Source organism: Mustela nigripes, chromosome 4, assembly GCF_022355385.1.
Source record: "Mustela nigripes isolate SB6536 chromosome 4, MUSNIG.SB6536, whole genome shotgun sequence".
Classification (NCBI taxonomy): domain Eukaryota; kingdom Metazoa; phylum Chordata; class Mammalia; order Carnivora; family Mustelidae; genus Mustela; species Mustela nigripes.
In genome coordinates this window covers 23,585,184-23,608,728 of record NC_081560.1, presented here as the reverse complement: position 1 = coordinate 23,608,728, position 23,545 = coordinate 23,585,184, and the positions used below count along the sequence as shown (strand labels likewise).

Here is a 23,545-nt window from a genome sequence, read left to right as displayed (position 1 = left end):
TCTCTTTCTTTCTTTCTTTCTTTCTTTCTTTCTTTCTTTCTTTCTTTCTTTCTTTCTTTCTTTTCTTTCTTTCTTAACTGGGTCTTTCCCCAGTTCATTGTTCCTCCTGTTGGGTGTAGGTCATGATAAATGGAAGTGTTTGTTGAGCTGATGGGATATGCAATATGTGGCCAGAATAACTTAGTGTAGACCAGTATTTATGCATAATGCCTCTTGTCATCCCAATATATGTCCTTGGAATAAAAAGAAAAGACATAAGAAGAAAAGAAAAGAGATCACACTTTGGTCTCCTAAACACACTCAAGAAATATGCTATATAGAAGATCTTATGTCGTGGATGTAATTTGTTCTAGGCTTAATGGCCTAGAACAACGTTTAGGGTTTGAGTCTCTTCCCATTGTCCATATCTCCTCTCTTAGGGTTGAGTCTCTTCCCATTGTCCATATCTCTTCAAAGATGATTTCACTGTGTAAAGGTCAAGAGTGCCTTAAAAGGCCTGGTGTGGAGCCTTAGCAAGTGTTAAGGCCTGCATGGCTGACTTCTGTGTTAGGAAGGGAGTGTATCCCAGCACAGGAGATAGAGGAAGAGCACCTGCTTTGGGAAGAGAGGGAGAGGCTAGCCTCTGGGCAGTGGAACAGGGAGGCCTTTTCATATACATTCATTGGCTTCCCGGGACTGGACTGGATGTATGGGTTACTCGACATGTGTTTTCGCTTTGTGTTCGGCTCTGCCATTAAAGCCTATGGTACCACGTCCCATATTGTCAGCTTCTGACAGGTTTTGATTTTTCAGAAATGTTGTTAGCTCCCAACTTTTGGGTGGTTCTTTTCTCTGTTGTTTTCTTGTTAACATAGATGATTTTTGCCACTGGTGTCCGCTGAATGTGGTGTTTTCCATAAAGCATTTGTGTGTAACACCGACCGAGTGGACCCCGCCTTTCGAATAGGGGTTTGGTAACCCTGGCTTTTCTGCATCTTCTGCATCTGTTCTCAGGGTAACCACTAAGGAAAAAAGTACTGCCAGTCTGGTGATTTGGATCCTGAAGAAGTTAATAATTTACTTTATTTCTGATTTTTCAAGGTGAAGAGATTGGAATATTTTTAGTACTGGTCATTGTTTGTCTTTTCTATAATCATCTGGTTTCCCTTTAGGCCAGGGTGTTCCTATGAATTTGAAACCAACTAAGATTTTGACAGACTTGGCACTAGATCTGATTTGATTTGGAGGATGGTTCTGTGGTGACTGCTTCACTAAATAGATTCACATTTTTATTCTTAGCGGGGTTTGTTTTTCCTTGATCCAGTCTCCACTCCCTCCCTCACCGGCAAACAAAAGTTGGAATGTGCGTGTCAGTGGAATATAAGGCTGTTTCTTATCTTGGGTTTATTATTGTTTTTGCTGTAGTCTGTTCTGTAATAAATACGATCTCCTGCAGATATAGAATGTAAAACAGGCAATAAAATGGGGCTGGTGCGTGGCTTACTGTTCTGGTAAATCAGACAAATCAATTACTGTTCTGAGGAGCTGCCCACTCCTCAGGTTGCAGCCGGCACGGGCTGACTTCTTCCTGTGCCCCCTCCACTCCTTCCTTTTCTGTTGGTGCGTGAGTAGTACTCAGTGAGTCACACTATCTGTTTTACTCTTCCCCTATTGCCCGTTGTGTCTGTTCTTTCTTTCCTGGTGTGTGAGGAGTTAGAGACTTTGTTTGTTGCCAGCAGTGCAAGAGGACAGAGCCAGGGCCAACAGCCTGTCCTGTCTACTCATGCTTCTTTAGGTCCCTGAGATGGAGTTTCCCTTGTCTGAACATCTCTGTCACTTCGTGATACAGAGTTGTGCAGCTCCTCTGTTTTGTTTTTTGTTTGTTTGTTTTTTGAGTTTTGGGTGTGTTTTTTTTTTTTTTAAGATTTTAGTTATTTATTTGACAGAGAGATAGAGATCACAAATAGGCAGAGAGGCAGACAGAGGGAGAGGAAGAAGCAGGCTCTACGCTGATCAGGGATCCTGATGTGGGGCTTGATCCCAGGATCCTGGGATCAAGACCTGAGCTGAAGGCAACTGCTTAACCAACTGAGCCACCCAGGCACCCCAGCTCCTCTATTAATTCTGCTGCTGCTTGCTTTCCTTCCTTGCCGTCAATAAATCCCTGTGTCATCTTTTCTGTTCACTGCTGCTGTGTTCACTTGGACTTTGGTTCCTTGCTCTTGTTACATGGGAACTTTCTCGTAACCTCTCCATGATGATTTTATTGGACATGTGTAGTATTATTGCTAAGAATTTCCTTAAAGCAGAGCTTGGAGTGATCCAAAGACTAGCTCTGAGGGTAGGAAGTAGAAGGTCAAATTTCAAATTTGGGGTCCCTCTTGCTCTAGTATATCACAAAATGTATATATTGTTGAATTGACCAGTAAGATGCTAACTTGCAGACATAAAGGCTCGAAGTGTTTCTTTAAAATAAATAAATAGGGGTGCCTGGGTGGCACAGTTGGTTAGGCATCTGACTCTTGGTTTTGGCTCAGGTCATCTTCTCGGGGTCCTGAGGTCCAGCTCGTGTGCTCCTTGCTGATTCTGCTTCACACTTTCTCTCTGCCCCCCCCACCCCACCCCACCGCAACCCCCGCATGCTCTCTCTCTCTCAAATAAATAAATATATTCAAAAATAAATAAGGAAATGGGATTTTTCTCTAGCATTTTCTCCTAACCTTTTCCTTCAGCTCCTAATTTTCCAATGCTTTCTTGTATTTGTATTGTCCTCTTTTCCTGGGGGTATTTAAGCTATCCTCCTTTTGCTTGAGGCTCTAGCCCCTTTACAGAAGTTCTCTTTCCCTAACTCCCCCATGACTGGGCCTCCCTGGAAGAGTTAAGTAATAATATCCTTTTTGGCTAAAGGGAAGTTAAAACTGGTTTGCCCTGTAAGTGCAAAGAGGGTGAAAACCATACCATTACCTAGAGGCTTTGTAAGTTAGGTCAATGTGAAATTGGTTTCCTTTTCCATGTCTTCTGGCCCACGTATGTATATGGTCTCTTTCATTAGTCTGTAGTTATTTTCAGCCACCTTTCTATTCTTTCTAATCACCGTACCTTAATGGCACCATTGCTCATTTTTTGTTTGTTTTGTTGTTTTAATAGCGCTTCCCTCTCTTACTCTTTCTTAGCCTCCAGTCTAGTTCTGAAGTCCCTTTTGTACCAATTACACAAGGCCAAAGCCTGTGGTTTCTGCGTGGTGGGCTTCTGTGACCTGGAGGGTTGCTCAGCGCTAGAGCTCCATTCACACCATCGCCACTGGCCCAAAGGCTGGGCTGTGCATTTGCCACCCTGGAGAAATCCCATAGGAACTCTCACTGGCTGCTGACCTTGCTCTCTAGGGCAAGCATGATGTGCTCCATAAATATGGTAGCCCCTTGTGGGGAAGCCATGATATATAATGGTGATGGGTTCTTGTGGTTGTTTTCTTTCATCGCTCCTGTATATTTCAAAGTTTAAGATGTTGCTAATCTGGGGGAAGATCTTGCTCCTCAGTTCCCTTCTTCCTCCGTCCCCACTCAAGGTTCTTAAACTTCAAGCGGACTGCAGCATGCAGTTCCTTGTGTTGGATTCTCGCAGCACAGAAACACGTACTGCAGCCCTGTGGCACAAGGTACCTGTGATTCCCAAGTGGCAGCTGCTCTGGAAGTTTCTTAGCTGCTAAGATGGATGGGGTGTCTTCTTTTCTTTTTAACTTTTTCCTCTCTTCCCCACTCCTCCCCTCCAGAGCTGGATGTTGTTAAGGTGACCTTGACTGTGTTGGGGGAGTTTGTTTCAGCTAGTTGCTCTCCTTGACAGTTGAGGGCATTGCTTCACTGTCTTTTTGTCCATTGTTCTTTCAGCCATAGTAGTCCTTTGTGGCCAGTTGTTCTTGTTTTTGAAGCTCTCTGTTCAAACTCCCCAGAACTGCAGGGGTATCCCCTTCTCCTTCTAACAAAATTTGAAAGCATTTATGCTCAGTGGGCAGAGGAGAGAAGTCTTTCTCAGACTGAATGAGTTTCTCAGTGAAACCTGGAAAGAAATGCTGGAGTTATTTCAAGATTATATTTCAGTGTTTACCATAGTTAGTGATGGTTATGTTTAAGGTACCTCCTTTTACAAATTTAAATCCACTCTTCCACTCAGTTCTGTTCCTTTTATGTCTGTGTGCATGGTTTTGTTAGCAGGGTAAGTTTTGTTTGTTTGTTTCTTCATTTTGCACCATAGGGCACTAAATTTAGGACATAGTATCTCATCTCCATTAGTTGGGAGTATCAGGAGAAATTGTTAAAGACTTTGGGACAGGCACAAAAATTACTCGGTATTCTTTCAGAGGAATTCTGGGCTCTGCCTGGTCAACCCCTTGGGGTTATCTGATTCTGTCGGGGTCTGCTCCTTTGTGGCCAGGCAGTCTTGCACCTCTGCAGGGAGAGTTTAACTTGTGAAGGCCTGATGTGATGATGCAGATGATTTCCTGCTTGTACAAATATGGTCCTGTACATACAACATGGTTGATTTCCACCCTGTAAAAGAAATTATTTCAAATGTTACATTTTCACTCTGTAATTTTACTCTACGGTTTTGCATCTTCAGTCAATTCATTTCAGCATCTGGTTGCCTTATATATATGTGGTCTTCGGATTCTCTTTTGAATAGTTTAGTATCTTCTTGGGTGCCTCATTAATTAGTGGATTAAAATAAATATTTGCTGTGTTCATTTTATATTTGTATTAAAGTGTTACAATTTGGGGGTACCGGGGTGGCTCTGTTGGTTGAGTTGTCCAACTCTTGATCTCGAGAGTTGTGGGTTCAAGCACCACGCCGGGCTCCGCAGTGGACATGGAGGCTACTTTAAATAAATAGTCATGATTTTTCCATTTTGGGGAATTATTCTTTAAAAGGAGAAGCAATTGCAGAAACAAGAGAAATAGAATATCAATTTATAAATTGGGCAATAAGAGATCATGTAATCATGTGCTTTGAAAGGTCTTTGATTGCTTGCTGTATACCCAGAAATGTGAAGAGTCGTTTCATTGTGAAAGTAATTTTTTTTTTTTTTTTAAGTTGTAAAGTGAATGTCTCTTTCATCTACAGATTGCCTGCTTCCATGCCGTGTACCTTACTTGGTCTACCATTATGTTCACCAATAGGTTTTTGTTGTGGAAAATTCAGGCACCCTAGCCAATTGAGGTAAAGAGATTGGACATTGAAGACAGGGCACAATTTGACATTTGCTGAGTGTGTCCCAGCAGTGCAATTCAGCACCTCTGAAGAAGCATTTGATCAAGTGACTTGCCCAGAGGTGGAGCACGATCAAAGGCAGGCATTCGTTATTTGTTGCGTCTGATGATAAAACCTCTTCTTTCCAAAATAATCAGACTTGATATGTCCCTGCACTGAACTCTGTTTCAGGAAGTTTTCTGCCACAGATTTTTCTATTTCCCTTTGGATTCCTTATTTAACTATGGCTTCACACACAGGAATGCATGCAAATGAGCCCCTTAGAAACAGGTTCCTGGCTTTCATTTAAGTGTCCTGAGCTCTAATAATGACTTTCTACTTTCTTCCTTTAGCCAACAGAAAGAGAAAGGAAATTGAGGGAGTTCAAGAGCTTCTTCCAAATGAAGTGACACCTCTTCCCACAGGGAGCAGCCACTAGCATAGATTTGGGTATTGCTGATTCCTGCTCCTGAGTTTCCTTTCCTGTTCTCTGGGTACATGTGGATATTGTTCTTTGATTCTATTTCATGGGTCCAAATTGGTTAAACGAACCCATCATAGGCTTAGCCAAATGAATGTTAGGATATTTTGAAGGCAGTTGATAAAATTTTTGATTCCCAGGTTCAGGTGTGTGTTTGGGTTGTCTTCTCTGTCTCGTGGCTGCTGAATGATGTGATAGAACTTGAAATATTTCTAGCCAACCCTGGCTTCACTCTCCACTTCACCATCATAACTCTGCTTAGCCCTAGATTGAACTCGTTTTGTCCTGTGGCTATTGCTTATATAAACATCTCAAAGTAAGTCATTTTACTAACATAGACATTCTGCTTACTTGTATTTTAAGGCTTTATTTAGCATGCTTCCAACATACTCCCTACAGAATATGTTGTACAGAATTTTGGACTCTCTTTGCAGTGTTGATGTCTAGATAAATATCCTTGAATCAGAGCATAGGGTCAGCTTGAAATTACCTAGTAATTTTGTGCCTCAGTTCTTCAAGAAATGGTGTTCTCAGGAAGAAATGATAGAATTCCTAAGACAGTGTTAGGTTTGGGGGTGTCTGAGAATAAAAAGATATTACCAAGGTTTTGAATTTAGAGTTCTATTGATAATACATTACTGCAGCATGTCCAGATACCTCACCCACTGGAGAAACCATTCGTTTTCTTTTATGTCATTCAGTCCATCCCTGTTTCAGTTTCTCAGTGTAGACTGTGTAATTAATTAGTGTTTCTTGAATGGCATTTCTTCTTGGAGGACTCTCTTCACCTCTCCTGACCATGTCTTTCTCCTCCTTCAGGGCATGTCCTTTCTTCCAGGCAGTTTCCCCTTTCTATCCTCACTACCTTCTGCTTACGCCTTTCTTGGGCATTTACATAATCACTTACTACCATGATTTTGTGCTTATTGGTGTATTGATTGGTAACTATTCTCAAGTTGACATGCACACTGGTTTCTAAACTCCTAGGGAAGGGAGGTCTTTTTTTGTATCTCTTCACAGAGCCTCGTTTAGATTTGATTTGCCAGGTGGTGACCTAAAGCAATACGATACTGTGTTCAGGAGATTATGTGACCCTGACTGCTAGGTACAGGGTTAACTGTGCTGGTTGGTACCTAGAAGTGGACAGGCTTGTAGAAGGATGCAGTGGAAAGGGTGCATATTTACTTGGCAGTGTGGAGTCATGATCCATAGCCTGGGTCCAGTATCGGATGAGCCAAGCTCAGGTCCTGGCTCCACTGCTTATGACTTTGTCACCTTGAGGGAGCTATTTAACTCCTCCATGCCACAATTTTTCCACTGTAAAATGAATAATAATGGCCTCTATCTCATTAGGTTGTGGTGTGATCAAATCCTTTAGTATGTGCGGAGTACTCACAGCCCTTGACGCAAGAGCTCAGCCGAGGGCCCTGGTTCCCATGGTGGTGGTGATTATTAGCAAATTGCCGAGCATCTACTGAGCAGATAGAAAGTCCTCTATGCATGGTAACTACCACTGCCATCATCATTCTAAACTCTTTATCCAATTCAAGTCCCATATTATAAACCTCCCTTTTCCGAGTACTTTAGCCACCCCTTTATCTCTTTAGATATTTAGCATATGCCATCTGGCCTGTTTTTTAAATGCATTTGTCATGTTGAGTCAGTGAATGAATGATCAAACCGTAAGTATTTATTGAGTGCTGCTTATATGTCACACACAATGCTGGGTGTTGAGGATATGACATGCAATTTTTCTTTTCTTTTTTTTTTTTTTTTAAGATTTTATTTATTTATTTGGCAGAGAGCACAAGCAAGGGTGCAACAGGGAGAGGGAGAAACAGGCTCTGCACCTGCCCCCCAGCAGGGATCTGGCTGGGGACTCAATCCCAGGACCCAGAGATCATGACCTGAGCCAAAGGCAGACACTTAACTGACTGAGCCACCCAGGTGCCCCTGCAATTCTTTCTATAATTACACTTGTGCTAGTAGTGAGCGTATGTGTTAGAGCTTATTCCACATGGTAGGACAGTCTTTTAAGTGATTATAAAGTGAGGTCTAAAGAAGGAGTCCATTAAAGATCTTGTTCAGGGCTAAAGAATGAAACTCTATACAGAAAGGTCTTAAGTAGGAAGTTGCTTGCATCTAAGAGGCAAGGCCACTGTTGCTGGAATATTAAAGATAGTGATTGAAATTAAGACAGCAAATGATTGAAACATTTACTTTGTGATCCTTGAGGAGAACTTTTGAAATCTGTCCAAAGAATAATGAGAAATTATTGACAAGGGAGAGACTAATTAGGTCAGCATTTTATAATTATGTATTATCCCCTCCCCCACCCTACTGCCACTATCCTGGCTGCTGCTGGAGATAGACTTGAGCAAGAGTGGCTTTAGGACACTGGTTACTGGGGTACTGAACAGTAGCTGGAACTGAGGCTGTGACAGTGGATGTGGGAAGATAAATTTGAGATCTAGTTTGGTGGCAGGACTGGTAGAATGTGGTCATTGCTTGCATCAGGGGGATGAAACTAGGCGTCATGCATGAGCACTCTGAGTGGCTACAAACAACAGGTGATTTGGTGGTACTGCTTTTCCCATATGGTAGATACTGGTGGTGTAGAATTGTGGGGGAAACTAAGAGTTTCTGGACACGTTAAAAGTGAGGTACCAGGAGCCATTCAAATGATATAGGGCCCCCAAAATGTTGCCTGGGCTTTATGCATGAACTTAGGGATGTTGGGTATATATGTGGTATGAATATACAAAATTCCCAGAGAATATCAAGAGAAGAGCCTCTAGGCCAAGCCCTTTATCTCCAAAATAGAAAGATCATACATTGTTTGATGGGTATAACCCACCAAACAAAGGTGAAAAACGTGTTTCCCGAGCTATCAGAGGAAATCCTAGTAACTAAGAAGAGAGAGCCTTACAGCACAAGATTAACCATGCTGCTTCAAGATGAAGAAGGATGAAGACTGAGAACCAGTGGATTTAGCAAAACCAGTTACTGGTGACTTTAGAGCAGTTTTTGTTAACTGAAGGAACATAGGGAGCAAAAGCGAATTTTCCCAACTGAATTATCCCCAGGAGCAATGTCTTATGGCTCTATGCCATCACAGTTAAGAGTGTTTCCTAAGAATAGTAAATAGATAAATGTATGTAATCATGGTGTCTGTGTGGTTTTCAATGTGTAAGAAATTCAGGGCATCCATAATTAGCTGTGTACTCTTAGAGAAAGATATGACAATGATGGGAGATCCTCCAGATTCATTTGGGTATGCTGATCAAAACTCTGTCTGAATTCTCTGCCATCACTCATGCATTCTGGGGTCCATGGTTTCCAATGGTAAGCTAGATCCTTAGGGTTGTACTTCAAGATCCCCAATACAGTATCTACATGTGATTACATTAAACCAGAGTTGTAAAGTCACTAGGTGAGGCAGAGTTAAATCTGTATTTTTCTTCAGGAAGAATTAGAATTTCTCGGTACCTCCAAAACACTACATTTCTAACTACCCTTTTCTGTAAGGGTAGTTTTATTACAATTTAAGCCTATTATCACTGTAGAAAATGTTGAATTTGGCTCTTAAACAACTGGGGAGACAGTTTTCTGACCTGAGTAATTTGTGAGTTAATCTGGGCAGAGCTGAATCAGCACTGAATGTTAATGTATTTTCTTTTGAAAACAAAAGCTTACACATTTTTGTACCACAAATTTTCTGTCAAAATTTTTTATTTTAAATGCATCAAAAAATCAGTAAGCCAAAAAGAAGAAAATGATCTCTACTGCTACCATCAGAATTTTGTCAGTAAAAATACATCTATTTACCAAAATAGGGTTTTTTTACATTTTTCCTCCCTCCCCTCCCCTTTAAATGATATAAACTGTTTTTAGGACAGAAACTTTGTTTAATTCTTAACTATACCCTCAGTGCCTTGAACAATGCCTGGCACATGGTAGATGCTTAATTGCCTTTTCCTGTTATATTTTTGCACATGAATGTCTTCTTGAACCATACTTTTAATGTCTACCTAGTCTTCTGTCTTCTTGATGTACTGTAATTTATTTCGTGAGCTTCTGGATATTTATTCTTTGGAATATCCAAGCTTTCTGGATATTTATTCTTGGATATTTATTTCAGATGTTCTTTTCTTTCAGAAACAACATTTTAGGGGCACCTGGGTGGCTCAGTCAGTTAAGCGTCTGCCCTCCATTCAGGTCAGGATCCCAGAGTCCTGGGATCAAGCCCAACATCGGGCTCCCTGCTCAGCAGGGAGTCTGCTTCTCCCTCTCTTTCTGCCCCTCCCCCTGCTTGTGCTCTCTTGTTCTCTCTCTCTCTCTCTCTCTCAAATTAATTAATTAATTAATTAAAAAATAAAAAGAAACAACATTTTTATTTCTTTAGCTAATTCATAGTCTGTAATTATTTTCTGAGAATAGTCCCTTATGTGGACACTTATGCCAAAGGATACCATATAGTTTTGTGTTTTTTTAAGATCATCATTTATAAATCTTTATTGAGTGAAATGATTAGATTTTTGGTTTGATATATTCTTCAAAACCAATCATTTTCTTTCTTAATACTAAACTTATGCCATAATAGTTGTCATTTTTCTCCATGTCTCAAAAACTAGAACTTTCTCCCCCAAATTTTTTAGTTATCTATTTTATTCACTCTTTAAAAAACAGGGTTTTATAACTGATTAATAACTGGACTCTACCTCTGAAATTAATAATACACTGTATGTTAATTAATTGAATTCAAGTAAAATAAAATATTTAAAAATGTAGAGCCTCAAGAAAACAAATTAAACATAATAAAAAAAGCTTTCTTTAAGATTCATTGGACTTAAATTGGTATGTCTCCAGGTGAAAATGAATGTTCAGAGTATTTTAGTGGGTATTGGAGTTATTTTAATCCTCTAACCTTTTATAATAAAATTTATTTTGATTTTTTAAAAAATTTTATGTCACAGGTTACTTACTGATTTTTTTCTTTATCCTTTTCTAAAGTTGGGTTCTTATCTCAGGTGAGGTAGAGTTTAGCATGACATCAATTTCCTTGCCCCTGAGTTCTTGATTTGCCCATGAAATGAAACTTGTGCTTCATCAGACTGTCTTTTAAATTCTTTACTCTGCACATATTATTTTAATTATCTCTGAAGCCATTTTCTGCTTCTGTAATAAATTTTTGCCTCTTGCCTATAGAGGAGACTTTGGAAGTGATAAAAATTGATCTTAAACTTTGAAAGAACAAAATGTATTTCAACCCTGTTATTTTTCATCGTGGCCTGGTAGTTGACATCCAGAACAGGAGACCGGTTAGTTGCTTTGTTTCAGATTCTCGCTGTCATCACCTACCACGTAGAAGCTGTGCTTTTAGACCAGTGACATTCCCTTTTTCCAGAAATGTTCAGGACGTGTGTGATGGTTTTCCAACAAAGATTCCTCATTTCATTCTTAGAAAGGGAACAGCACAGTTGTTTTAAAGATTTTATTTATATGAGAGACAGTGAGAGAGTGAGCGGAAGGGAGAGGAAGAGAAAATCTGAAGCAGACTCCAGGCTCAGCATTGAGCCTGACGTGGGGCTTGATCCCATGACCCTGAGATCATGACCTGAGCCTTGGACACTTAACCTCCTGAGCCACCCAGGTGCCCCAACAGCACAGTTGTTTTAAATGTAAATGGTCTTTTTCTGTTATCATTGTTTGTAGTTATCTTTACCAGTTTAACATAGAAATGTTTCCTTTAACTATTTTTTAATCAATTTAATTCTGTATTACAAATCAGATGTCTACAATCTGGATAAATTACATGTTTTTTTGAGAAATATTTAACCTGAAAACAATTGGAAGATATGTCTTCCAGTGTGAAGTTCCTCTAGATACTTTATTACTGTGCTGATGAATTATGAAAGGAATTTATCTGTTGACTCAGAGTATTTATGGATAGTGTTTTTCCTGACTGAAACTACAAAAACAATACCTTATTAACCTACCTGACCTCAGAGAGAGAAGACATTTTCTCCATGAAATAAGAATAGGATATTTTTTTCTAATGGAAAGGAAGTAAACCAAGAAAGTGGAATTTGTGGATCTAGTAACCATAACCCAGGACAGGATGGGAAGGGAATTTCCAGGGTCTATGTGAAGAGAAGGCCCAGGGCATCCATTATAAAGCAGGCTTGATGGGCCACCATCCAGTAGTCAGCAAGAGAAGGGAGAGGAGCATTTCATGTAGGGTTATAATTTGCAAAGTCTTAACACTGAATATCGGTTTAAGAAAAAATTGTAATAATCTGTTGGGAAGTTAGAGTTTGGAGAAATGGGGAAAGGGACAGTTTGGGATGAGGGAAGGAAGGTAGGGTTTATTTTTAGAAACTTTTCTGGCCCTCACAAATTACAAGTCCTAACTTTGAGATAGTCTGTGGTTTTGCAGACTTGACGAAGGACATCCCTTGGCATACCACCTCGATGGGCTTCCCACCTCATCCAAGTTAGAGAAAGAAGATTGAATATAGGAAGAAAGCAAGCTTGGATAGTTGATAGTTGATTCTAACTAGGTAAATACTTACTTCTCCACTTTTTATATGAGGCACACATATACCACCATCTGCTCTTTCTGTGCTAAAGTTTCAGGACTAAAAAGGTCTTGTAGAATAAGCCAAGGGCATTGTATTTCCTGTTGATGATAAAATGCAGATTTTTCCACTAAAAGGCAATGACTTCATTTCTAAAGGTTAAATTGAATGGTTATCACAGTATAATTTCAGCTGGTTAAATTTGGGAAATTGAAAGTCATTCAATAAAAGAATAATCTCTGAGCTAGTATAGAATTTTCATTTGATAAAGAAATGGATATTATTTTATTCCCATTAAGCCATATCACATGATTTTATTTCAAGGTAGAAAAGAAATGTCAGTCTGGATATGTACTTAGTAGTACTTTTTTCTTCATTTGAACAAAATATTTCCTCTACATAGCCAATTTGAGGATGGTGTCATGCTTTCCTTTAGCCATTGCCTAAGAATTAATACTTTCTTATACTGCTTTTGGGAAACCAATAAGATTTTTTTCTGTGCTCTTCTAACCTCATGATTTTTCTCATCTAAACTATTTTCTGCTTGAATTTTTAAAATACTTTAATTCATTGAACAGTTAGATAAGGCAGTTTATCTGAAGCATGAAAAGTTCTTCATTTTGAACTTGTAACTCTGAGATACTTACAAATTAGTTGACTAGGAAAAAGGTTTTCTTAAGTTAAAAATTAAAATTTTGCATAAGCTACCTATCTAGGCGAATTTTTTTTTATTTTTAAAAATTTAGGTTTAATTTATAAAACTATATCATTTGTAGTATATAATTCTGTCAGTTTTGACAGAGGTACATTTTGAGAAGCAGTGTATACATGTAATCATCACCATAGTCAGGACAATAGAACTATTGCATCATCCCACAAAATTCTCCATGTCCTTGGAGTTCACCTCTGGCCCTTCCCCCAGTCCTTGGCAGCCACTGATCCATTTTCTGACCTTCTACTCTAACCTTTTGTCACAGTGTTTTAGAAAAGGAATCCTGCCTTTGAGGGCCATCTGTGTTGTTGCCTGTATTGTTTTTACTGCGGAGTAGTGTTCCTTTGTGTGAGGACCACAGCTGGTTTATCCAACCCCCGTTGAGGGAGTTTTAAGCTATTAACAGTTTGGGGTGATTACAGTTGAAGTCCAGGCCATATTCTGGGGTTCCCTAATCTATCTGTGTAATGCGATCCGACTTTTTCCTACTCAGGCTGCTGTTGACCGTCCATCGGAATGCTACTTGGCCCATTTTTCTTCTAAACACAGGTTGTGTCTTCTTATCTCAGCATTGGAAGTCCCTTCTTTTATCATTATTGGACCTTTTGGGAAGAAAATAGATGGTGGACAAGACCGACCAAATACAAATATTACAAACACCTGTCCTTTGCAGGGCTCCTGAGAGCAACAGGCAAAGTTTTTTTCAAATCTGATTGCAGAGAAACTTCTTCTCCTCCATATTTGGGACATGAAGCTCTGACATGCTCTGTGGCTTTCTTCCAATTTGGGAAGTGCTGCTCCTTCTGCCCTTTGGTCTGTCCTTAGCTTGCAAGTTTTGGGAAGGTTTGGGAAGGGAAGCTTTGCTTAGCCATGCCATCCTAACCTAATAACTGGTAAAGGAGGAGAGTCAGAGGAGAAAACCTCTGTTGAGGGTGCCAGAGATTGGAACACCAGCCTCCCAAGCTCAAAGCTGTCGCACAGCCTAGTGCTCCTGCAGATGTCCTCTTGATTCCTGCTCTCGGAAGTGGAGCCCAAAGCACGAAACATTGTTTCTCCTACATTTCCACATGTTGGAGGCCTGAGTGAGGTTCTGTGCCAAGGGGAGTAAATAGTGTGAGAAACTGTAAAACTGTAGACAGCACTTAATGAAAGATTATTGATGGCCTAGTTTCAGCACCTTTTTTTTTCTTGTTTCCTTGTAATGCTTTCAGTCAGAGTGTTTTTCTCTAGGTTCTCTCCTATGTTTACTTCATTCCTGTTAAACTTGCACCTCACTGATGTTTCCGTCCCTAGTTCGCTCATACACACCTCTTCATGAAACATTGACAACCAGCCAGGGAAGGTTGGTTTCAAATTTTTAAGTGCTTTGTGGTAAATATTGGAGCTAGAGGGCATTTTCAAGTGTCTCCCTCCAGGGTCCCATTTATATTCAGAGATTTATATCATATATTAATCTTATTATCATATATATATATATATAATGTAATATATCTCATATATATTATTGGGTTATATATTATATATTAAGAGATCTTGCTGTACAGCTGGTTCCTCACAGAGACTCACAGCCTCGTTCTGTGTTGTTCAAATGTCAATGGGGGCCATAGAGCCCAGGCTGTGGAAAAGAGGAAGAGCGCGGAGTGGTGGATGACTTTTTTGCCTTTCTGATAGAGGATGTACTTCTGATTTGTCTTCCACATAGCTGTGGGGAAAATCCTCCTGGTCTGAGGAGCCCTGAAAAGATCTATTAACTATGGCGATGAGTTGTCACAATACAACTTAAAAAGCGAGTGTGTTTGGGGCCTGTCCTTGGGTATTAGTTCTGATCTCTTCGCTCTTTCCTTCCCTTTGTATCTGGTTTTTTTTTTGTACACAGAGCTTCTGCCACTTCGGCATTAAAATTGGTTGGACCCAAACAGCATGGTGCTCTGGAGGTCTAGCCTGAGGCCGACCAATGGAGAGGATAGTCAGCACTGGCAGGGGAGAAACCTTCTGGCTTCGCTGGAGCCAGCCATGTGGGGACATGGTTGTAGTGCCAGGCAGCCTGGTCAGGTGTGATGGGCCTCTTCCCAGTGCTCAAGTTTCTGGCAGAGCACCCCCCTGGTACCCTAATAAGCTCTGCATGTGTTTGTTTTTAGTTCTTTTTGCTATGATGTTAATCAAAGAGTGATTGTGATGATGAAAACTAATTAGTGAGGTTCATTATTAACAGTTCCCTTTTGAGACTTGCCCGTGATAATCCTGATTAATGGTTAACTAATAGGTTTACTCTGATTCCCATTTCCCTGTGCTGTTTTGTGTATTGTGATGTTTGCTTCTCACCAGTAAACTATGTTTATGCCTACTCTATGGGTATTTTCAGTGGAAAAATCAAAGAATTCACTTTGCTAACATCAAGTACAAACTGACAGCCTAAATCTTGTTCCAGAATTCACAGAACTTTGATTTATATAAGTTCTGCTCTTCTAGGATGCAGAGGACACGTGTGTCTAAGTAGCATGCTGTGGACCTTGGTCCTGTGCGTGCCATGTAAGGATTCTGCTTCCTCTGCCTTTCCCCAGCCCTTCCCCTGCCCTCTTCTGCCCTCAACTGTCCCACTCTTCCAAACTTGGTAATTCATCCTACTAAATTATTTTCAGCATGTGCATACTTACACGTGGTACTTGGTAGGGACAGGTTGCAATCTACCTGCTGAAGGGAATTTTTTATAGGCGTTGACACATGTAGTCTGCATTTGGAAGAGGTTTGGCCTGACAGGCCGGAAGTGAGAACAGAGTAGGAGTGTATAATTAAGGTGCCTTTACGACCTTTTTCTCTCTCTACGGATCATCCTGCCTTTCTTTGGGGTCATTCCAAGCCCTGTTCCACTAAGTGTGAGGTATAGATATTAGCATCCTTTGAAATGAAGTCACCCCAGGCACATTTGTTGCACCATTACTTTCTCAATTTCAAGGTGCATTGAGGAGGCAGAAACATTCCTTAAAGAGATGCCATCCACAATAGCAAGTTAAATGTAGCTAATGCAACCTTAAATTAGCTTCTCTAGGATTACAGGAAAATACTTATGTGTGGTTTGTTTTCGAGCACAGGTAATGTGAAAACTAGCAGTGCAACAAAAAAAGACTTACCTGCTCAGAAGTACAGTTGCTTCTTGATTATTTACACCAGTGGAGGGGAATATTGGTGCAGAAAACCATAGCTAATTTATCTGCTTGGATTCTCAAAGCCTTGAGCCAATGTCATGGGGAAAACTGTGGCAAGTAGATGCCCAGGCCTCACCTACATGAGTCACAGCATAGAAAACCTGAGGATGAGAGTGTCTGCAACTAGATTTCTAGACAGAAATACTGGACACTGAATAGTCTGCCTTGAAATGAGCCTTCTGTGCCTCAAGTCTCAGTGTTGTTAACTCTTTAAATCTGAGGCCTTTAATCTTTAATTTAAAAAAATTCTTTTGGAACTCTAAGGTTATAAAGAAATCTTCGATTTCACTAAATCTCACTAAGTGCTGCTTCAGGATTATCGGAGAATTTCAGGTGTCATCTTAATGTTGTCATTTGAACTTGATCGCCCTACTGTCCTAAAGATGCACCTGGCATCTTCAGTTCTTCAGTGGGGCCTAAACTGCTCTCTATTACACTGTTCCTCATCATCAAGTTTTCTCTTATTTACGTAGTGTTGAAACTTAGAAATGAGTGTCAGAGACTGAAGTGCATGGGCTCTTTGGAAGACAAATCGGTTTAACCATATTCAGTCAGTTTTATGGTCATAACAATCAAAACTCCTAAAATAAATAAATTCCATAGCTAAAGTAGCAGGGACTGATGGGCGGCTCCATCACCTGAGGGAACTTGTCAGTCTGACTTGCCAGTCTTTTCATAGGAGCCACTGAGACAAATTTTAAAGGTTGGAAGGAACATGCCAAGCAGGGGAAGCACTTGAGATGACAAGGAAGACGGACACCATTGTCTGCCTGTGATAGAGTTTGAAAGAGCTGACATGTTCTGGTGCTTATATTCAATTTAATTGACTTGATAAAATTTTTTTATTCTTAAAAATCTATGAACTTGGGTAAAATTTTGTATCTTTGACCTTAGCGGGTGGTTCATAGGCATATCATCTTCAAGCATTTGGAATGATGGGGGAGCTCCATGTCTTATCTTGCAATTTGGCCTCTGGAGGTAAACATCGACAGTTGTGGTAGGCTTTTGAAATTTGTCGTCATGCCTTCAATTGTCATGGTTGGCTTTCACTTCTAATTTTTGTCATAGTCAGTGGCATGTCATATTCTCTTTGCTATCTTCCCATATGTTGTTGTTTCTGGATTAGGACTATTAAATTGTAGATTGAGACTCAGGAAGAGTCAGGAACTTTTTTTTTTTTTTCTTTACATGGCTGATAGTAAGGTGCCTCCATTTCTCCTTGGTTCCCAGTCTGAGAAATTCTCTCTTTTGGTAAATTAAGTAATCATTTAGCAAAATAGGGTGAGAATCTGCTATAACCTTCTCTTTATATTAATACCTGTGAGTATGTGTGCTGTTATTCTTGTAAGCACCTTTTTTTTTTTCCTCCAGATAATTGCATCCATATGACAGTGAGCAAAAGTCATTTTCAGGAAAATATAGATTACTATAGTTTTGAGGGGAAAGGCCCTCTCTTCAGAGACATTAAGTTGCCTCATGATTTCCGATAATCAATTTAATAATTGTTGTTGACTTACTGGTTCAGCTCATGAATAATGTCCCAGATTTAGACTAGTGTGGCAAAAGGATTTTAATCAGGTAGTGCTTTCTTTCCCATGGAGCATTTGTCTTGCTTGACTGTTCTGGACTTCAGCCAACTGCCAGGAAGGCCTTGTCCCACTGTATATGTAGAGTAGAATATGTGTTGCTTAAGTGTTCACCGGAGGAGTTCCCAACTCGCTAAAGCTCATTGTTACCTTACCTTTTTACCAGTGTGCCATTAGAGACGCTGAGAATGGATGACTGTCTCTTCTTTTCTCTGAGAATCTGTTTGAAGGGAAGGATGAATCTCATTACTATAAATACTGTTTTCATCCCAGCCTACCTCACTGCTTCTGAATGAGAGGAGCCCGTCTGGCTGCTGTGAAAGCTCTCAAATACTTGATGGCTTGTTAAATTTTCATTATCTAATGTGCATTAATTTAGATACTGTAGCTCTGTTGCTAGGAGCAGAGTCAGAAAGGAAGCGCTTGGCAGAGTGCAGACTGCTTGTGTCGCAGGAGTCAGGGAAGTATGCAGAGCTCGCTGTCCTCAGAGGGAGTTTACAGTTCTGCTGGCTGAGCTGAAAACCGCGGAAATTTGGATGTGCCGTGACTACTCGCCCAGCACATGCACTGTGATGTTTTGATGCTTGCTTACTCTGTCATCTGTTTCATTACGTTGAAGGCTTTCCTGAAAGGAATTGAAGCTCTCTAGCTGAGAGCTCGGAGGTTCAAAATGTCCGTGGTCTGGTTACCCTTGAGGGTAGAGGGCATGCACTTTGTGTTTTATGTGGGAAAAAAGTTTTAAAGTGCTACTTGGTTTCATGTGTTTTTCTTGTTTCTGTAATTGTTCATGCTGACACGATGGAGGTCCCCACTGAGTATGTCTTACTGTTAAGAGATTTCCCAGGCTGGGAACAGGAACAGTCTGCTCAGGTCCCAGCTCACCCTTGAAGAGCACATAGACCAAGGCTTGCAATGTAGGCACCCAAAGAAGACTGCACTCTTGATGTTCAGAAACAGTGAGCTCTGAATCTACAAAACCCATTGAAGGTTAAAGGTGAACTGGTTAAGGGGCTTTATGTAACACAGCCTGGGAAGCATTTTTTTTTTTTTAATGAAAATTAAAGGTTAAATTAACCTCCATGAAAGGCTGATATAGTCTTCTCCCCCTCGATTTTGTTGAAGGAAGAGAAGCCCTTTTTTGCAACCCACGAGGAATGAAATTTTCATTTCAAAGCACCTTCCTAACTTGTATATTCATGGAGTGCATAGTAAAAGAACAGTGGGAAGCACACAGAATGTTCTGGAAATTTCAGATTAACTCTGTTTCTTCTGTGGAAGTCACATGACTATCTTCCCTATGTCATAGTTTCAGGATTATCTGTTTTTCTGCAGGTATGTGCCAAGCTTTCTATGGTTTGCCAGACTTTTTGCCCTAGTACAGAGAGAGAATCATTTCCTTAGATTTTATTACTTTTTTTCTAACAATTCTTTTCTTTCATCCACCAGGATACCCAAAAAGCAAAGCAGTTTCTGCCCTTCCTTCAACGGGCAGGTCGTTCTGAAGCTGTAGTGGAATATGTCTTCAGCGGTTCTCGTCTCAAGCTGTATTTGCCAAAGGAAACTTGCCTTATCACCTTCTTGCTTGCAGGTAAGTCTTGTGTGTTACATGTTCCAGTAATTTCCTCCCGGAGCTCAGAGGTCATGCCTGGAAGTCACATGCCCTCCAGTGAGACCTCGAACCAGTCTAGGTGGTTTAGTGTCTAATTGAGATGTGAACACAAAATTGCTAGATTTAATCTCTCTGTCACTGCAGACCCAGCACTGGGCCCTCTTTTGCTCCTCATTTCTACCAACCACAGGGCATTAGAGTAGAGCAGCTTGAAAGACAACATGTATGTTTTCACAGCCCGAGTGAAGGGAATTCCAGACAAAGAAAAATACTAATGATGGAATTCTCACAGTCGGTATTTCCCATTTGGGGTAGACCACTGCGCCATGCTAGTCATGGGTAGTCCACCGAGGAGCTGAGACACCCTTCCCTTATGTCTCCCTGGGCAGTGTGATTTGTCTCTTTTATTCTTCTCAGCTGTTATTAGGATCCAGATCCTTTGTGAAACGTCAAACTATGACATTACCTTCCTAGGCTTCTGCATCTGTAGTGTTTCTCTTTTGCACTGAGCTTGACGTGCTGGGGCAAGCCACCCTTTCTTTGCTGACTGAATGCGCATCTCTCTTATCCTGTCTTTTCTAGTAGCTTGATATTTCACAAGCCAGCAAGACTGTATGATCTGTGTTCTTTGAGCAATTTACATTTATGCATTCAAGGAGCAGACTGCTTTATTTCTTCCCGGATTTCTTCCCGGACGGCTGAGAATAAAGTTACTTATTTCCAGTCAGTACTTCACAGAGACTGTAGTCTTTGAGAGAAAGTGTCATTTTACTTCAACACTGCACACCCCACCCCTGTACACACAAACATTCACTCACTCACAAAGGACATGATACTCTGCTGTGTTCTACCATGCACATTGCTTTTTCTGCTGACCCTGCTCCCTCAGCACTTTTTCTGTTGGGATTCTTGAATAGATTTTGCCATGGGGGAAGAGAAATGGAAGACATGCTTGCTGTCCCCTGCCAGATTGCCTCGGCCTCCTTTTCCTAGAAGGCCCTGATAGTTTCTTCTTTGGATGAGGGTCTCCCTCAGGCCCCAGCTAAATGGGCTGTTACGTAAGATAAATCACTCACTGAACACATAGCCGTGATGTTCTCCACTGCGGCTGGGCCACCACTTCTGGCTGAGGCTCTCTCACACTCTGAAGAAATTAACCAACACTGTACAGCTCTGCAGGCTTTCCAAGGGGACTGAGAGGTATGACGTGAAGCTCAGGGGCAGCTGCGGAAAGGAAGAGCCAAACAAATCCATGCCATACTGGGGGGCTGTACTTTGGTGCATCATAGTAAAGTGAGGGGCATTGTGGCAGTGTGTGACAGATACCATCTGTGCCCTTTACTGAAGATTTCCAGAGCAGAGAAGTTTCTCACCAGTGAATTCCTGTGGTTACAGAGTTTAAAGTAACAACCTGTCCTTTGTTCTATATCTGCAAAACAGAAGTATCCTCTGGACTCTGGGAGCTTTATCCCCCAGGTGAGCAAGAGAAAAAGTATCATTCTTTCTGGAAAACTTGGCCACTGGTCTATAGGGGAAAGAAAACATTGAAGGTCTGGCTTCTAAATTCAAAACTACTTGAATAGAACCAGCTCAGAGCTAGACCCATCCTGGCTAGAGTTCTGCAGAACCCTTCTGGTTGTACTTTGTTTCCCATGGAGCATTTGTCTTGCTTGACTGTTCTGGACTTCAGCCAACTGCCAGAAAGGCCTTGTCCCACTGTATATGTAGAGTAGAATATGTGTTGCTTAAGTGTTCACTGGGGCAGTTTCCAACCCGCAGAGGTTCAGACACAACGCAGCCTGGTCACCCATTTCCTGTGTGTACTTGGCATTATTCTAAGCTTAGCGATTCGAAAGATAGCACCCGAGTTAACTTCTATTCTGAAAGATAAATTACCAAAGCAAAATATAAGGTTTTACATTTTTCTCCTGCCATACTATGTGTGGTTATATTCTGCATCTTCTAACTTCTTTAGAAACCTGGCAAGGATACAGGACAGGGAGAAGTTGTAAGAGCACACAGACCTCAGTTTGAATCACAGCTCTACTCTGCACAAGCAGGTGACTTTAAGGAAGTTTTTTACTCTTGAAGCCTTAGCTCAGACATCAGTTAACTGGAAAGTGTGTCTTGCCTCTTAGGATTTTTGTGCGGGTTTAATGAGATGTATAATGGGTTCAGAACAAGGCTGCCATGAAGTAGATTATCCATAAATCTGTTTCCTTCCTCTTCCTCACGATGACTTGGTGAATTCATAGCTAGAGCTCCTTTTTTTTTATATATATATATATATTTTTTATAGACTTTATTGACAGATCACAAGTTAGCAGGGGAGGGGGAGAAGCAGGCTCCCTGCTGAACAGAGAGCCCGACTTGGGGCTCGATCCCAGGACCCTGGGATCATGACCTGAGCCGAAGGCAGAGGCTTTAACCCATTGAGCCACCCAGGTGTCCCGCTAGAGCTCTTCATAACTCTTATGTGCAGTAGTATATTGTGCAGTGTGTTTGCACGTAGCTGAGGCTCTACCATAGAGACTTTGACCTCTCAGTGGAAATAAATCAAGCAAAGTTGCTCTTCTAGCCTCCTCCTAAATGAGCAGAAAGCTCACTGATAGGAAGGCTACTGGCTTTTCCCTTTGAGTTTAGAAGGAGGAACTTTGCTTCCTGTTAAGACATCATCCTAGGTCTCCGGAAGCTCTGGAGGGAAGACAGGCATGTAAGCAGACTGCAGTATTGGGCTCTGGGTGAGAGACTTCTTTATAAGGCACAGAAGTAACACAGAGGAGGGAGTCATCAGTTACTTAAAGGAAAGTCAGGGCTGTCTCCTTGAGGAGCTGTTCCCTGAGCTGCTTTTGAAGGACAAATAGGAGTTGACAATGTTGGGACAGGAGGGGAAAAGGAGATAGATAGGGAAGAACATTCTAAGTAGATGTTAACAGCATGTACAAAGATGTAAAGGTATGATCTGTCTTGGTGTGTCCAGGTAACTGTGCCTCGTTTGGTACTGGTGGAGTATAAGGAGTGAGGGGTTGGTGTGGGAATAAGCTGGAAATGCACACAGGATGTACCGTGGACCCTCAGAGTCACTGAGGGTATTGAGCAAGAGAGCGACATGCTCACACTTGTGTTAAAGTTTATTTTGGTGAATACATTAGAATAAATGAGGCTGGAAGCAGAGAAAGTAGGTACAGAAGCAAGAGGGTGAGATGCCTAAAATCTGGCAGTGAAGAAGAGGAGAGGTTGGAAAAGCATTTAGGAGGAAGGCTTGATGATTCAGGGAATGATTGGATTTTTTGGTCAGAAAAGAGGGTGACATCGAGTGTAGGAGGGTAACTAACTCGCCCAAGGCTTAACTGGGCAGACTAGGATATCCACCAGCAAGGGCAACGCCAAAGTAAGTATACGTTTTAGGAACAGATAATTGGTGGTTGGAGAATTAGGCGGAGAATCCTGCAAGTAATGTTCAGGAAGCCAAGAGAAGAAAGAAGTCCAGGGAGTTGGCAGTGTCAGATTTTACCTAAAATATCATCAGTAAAAACTTAAGAAATAATTTTATACTGTTTATCAAATTAGTAAGTCACAGATGACCTTTGTCAGTGCAGTTTCATCAGAGTTGATTCAGCTAAAGGCAGATTATAGGCGATTAGGGTATAAATGTGGGAAATGAAGAGCAGAATCAAAAATAGAGTGCTTGTCACAAAATTCTAACAGAATGCAAAAGGAATGCATAAAAGTGAAAGCTAAGGGGTCACAGTAACATTCTAAGGATGTCAGCAACTTGAGTACTTTTGTAACTAATTCTTAAGGTTGCAGCAGAATATGGCATTGAGTTGGAAAAGCTCTTCAGTATACCTGTTGTTTTCATAATACCAATTACAGCATGTACAACGCAACAAAATCTTCTTGGCAAATAAGGGTATAAAAAAGATGGAGTGAGAAAGTATCATGGGGAACATGAGAAACACTGGTCTGAATCCTGAAGAGAAGAGACAAAGAAAGGCGTAAGGATTTGATTGGCAGAGCGATGAGCTAAAGGAGACAGTAGGAACAAAATGGCTAGAGAACAGGATGGAGGCACTATCCTTAGAGGAGGGTCTCTTGGTCTCCTGAGATCAGCTACAACGAACACTGAAAGCGAGTGTAGACAGAGACATGG

At 40.9% G+C, this 23,545-nt stretch overlaps 1 protein-coding gene across 1 annotated transcript in view; it reads left to right on the top strand.

The window, feature by feature from the left end:
* Nucleotides 1-23,545, top strand: part of SND1 (staphylococcal nuclease and tudor domain containing 1) — a 413,481-nt gene that overhangs the window by 242,986 nt on the left and 146,950 nt on the right. Inside the window, exon 15 of the mRNA XM_059396465.1 lies at nt 19,230-19,371. Within this exon, the coding sequence (XP_059252448.1) occupies nt 19,230-19,371 (142 nt within the window). The remainder of the gene's footprint in view (nt 1-19,229; nt 19,372-23,545) is intronic.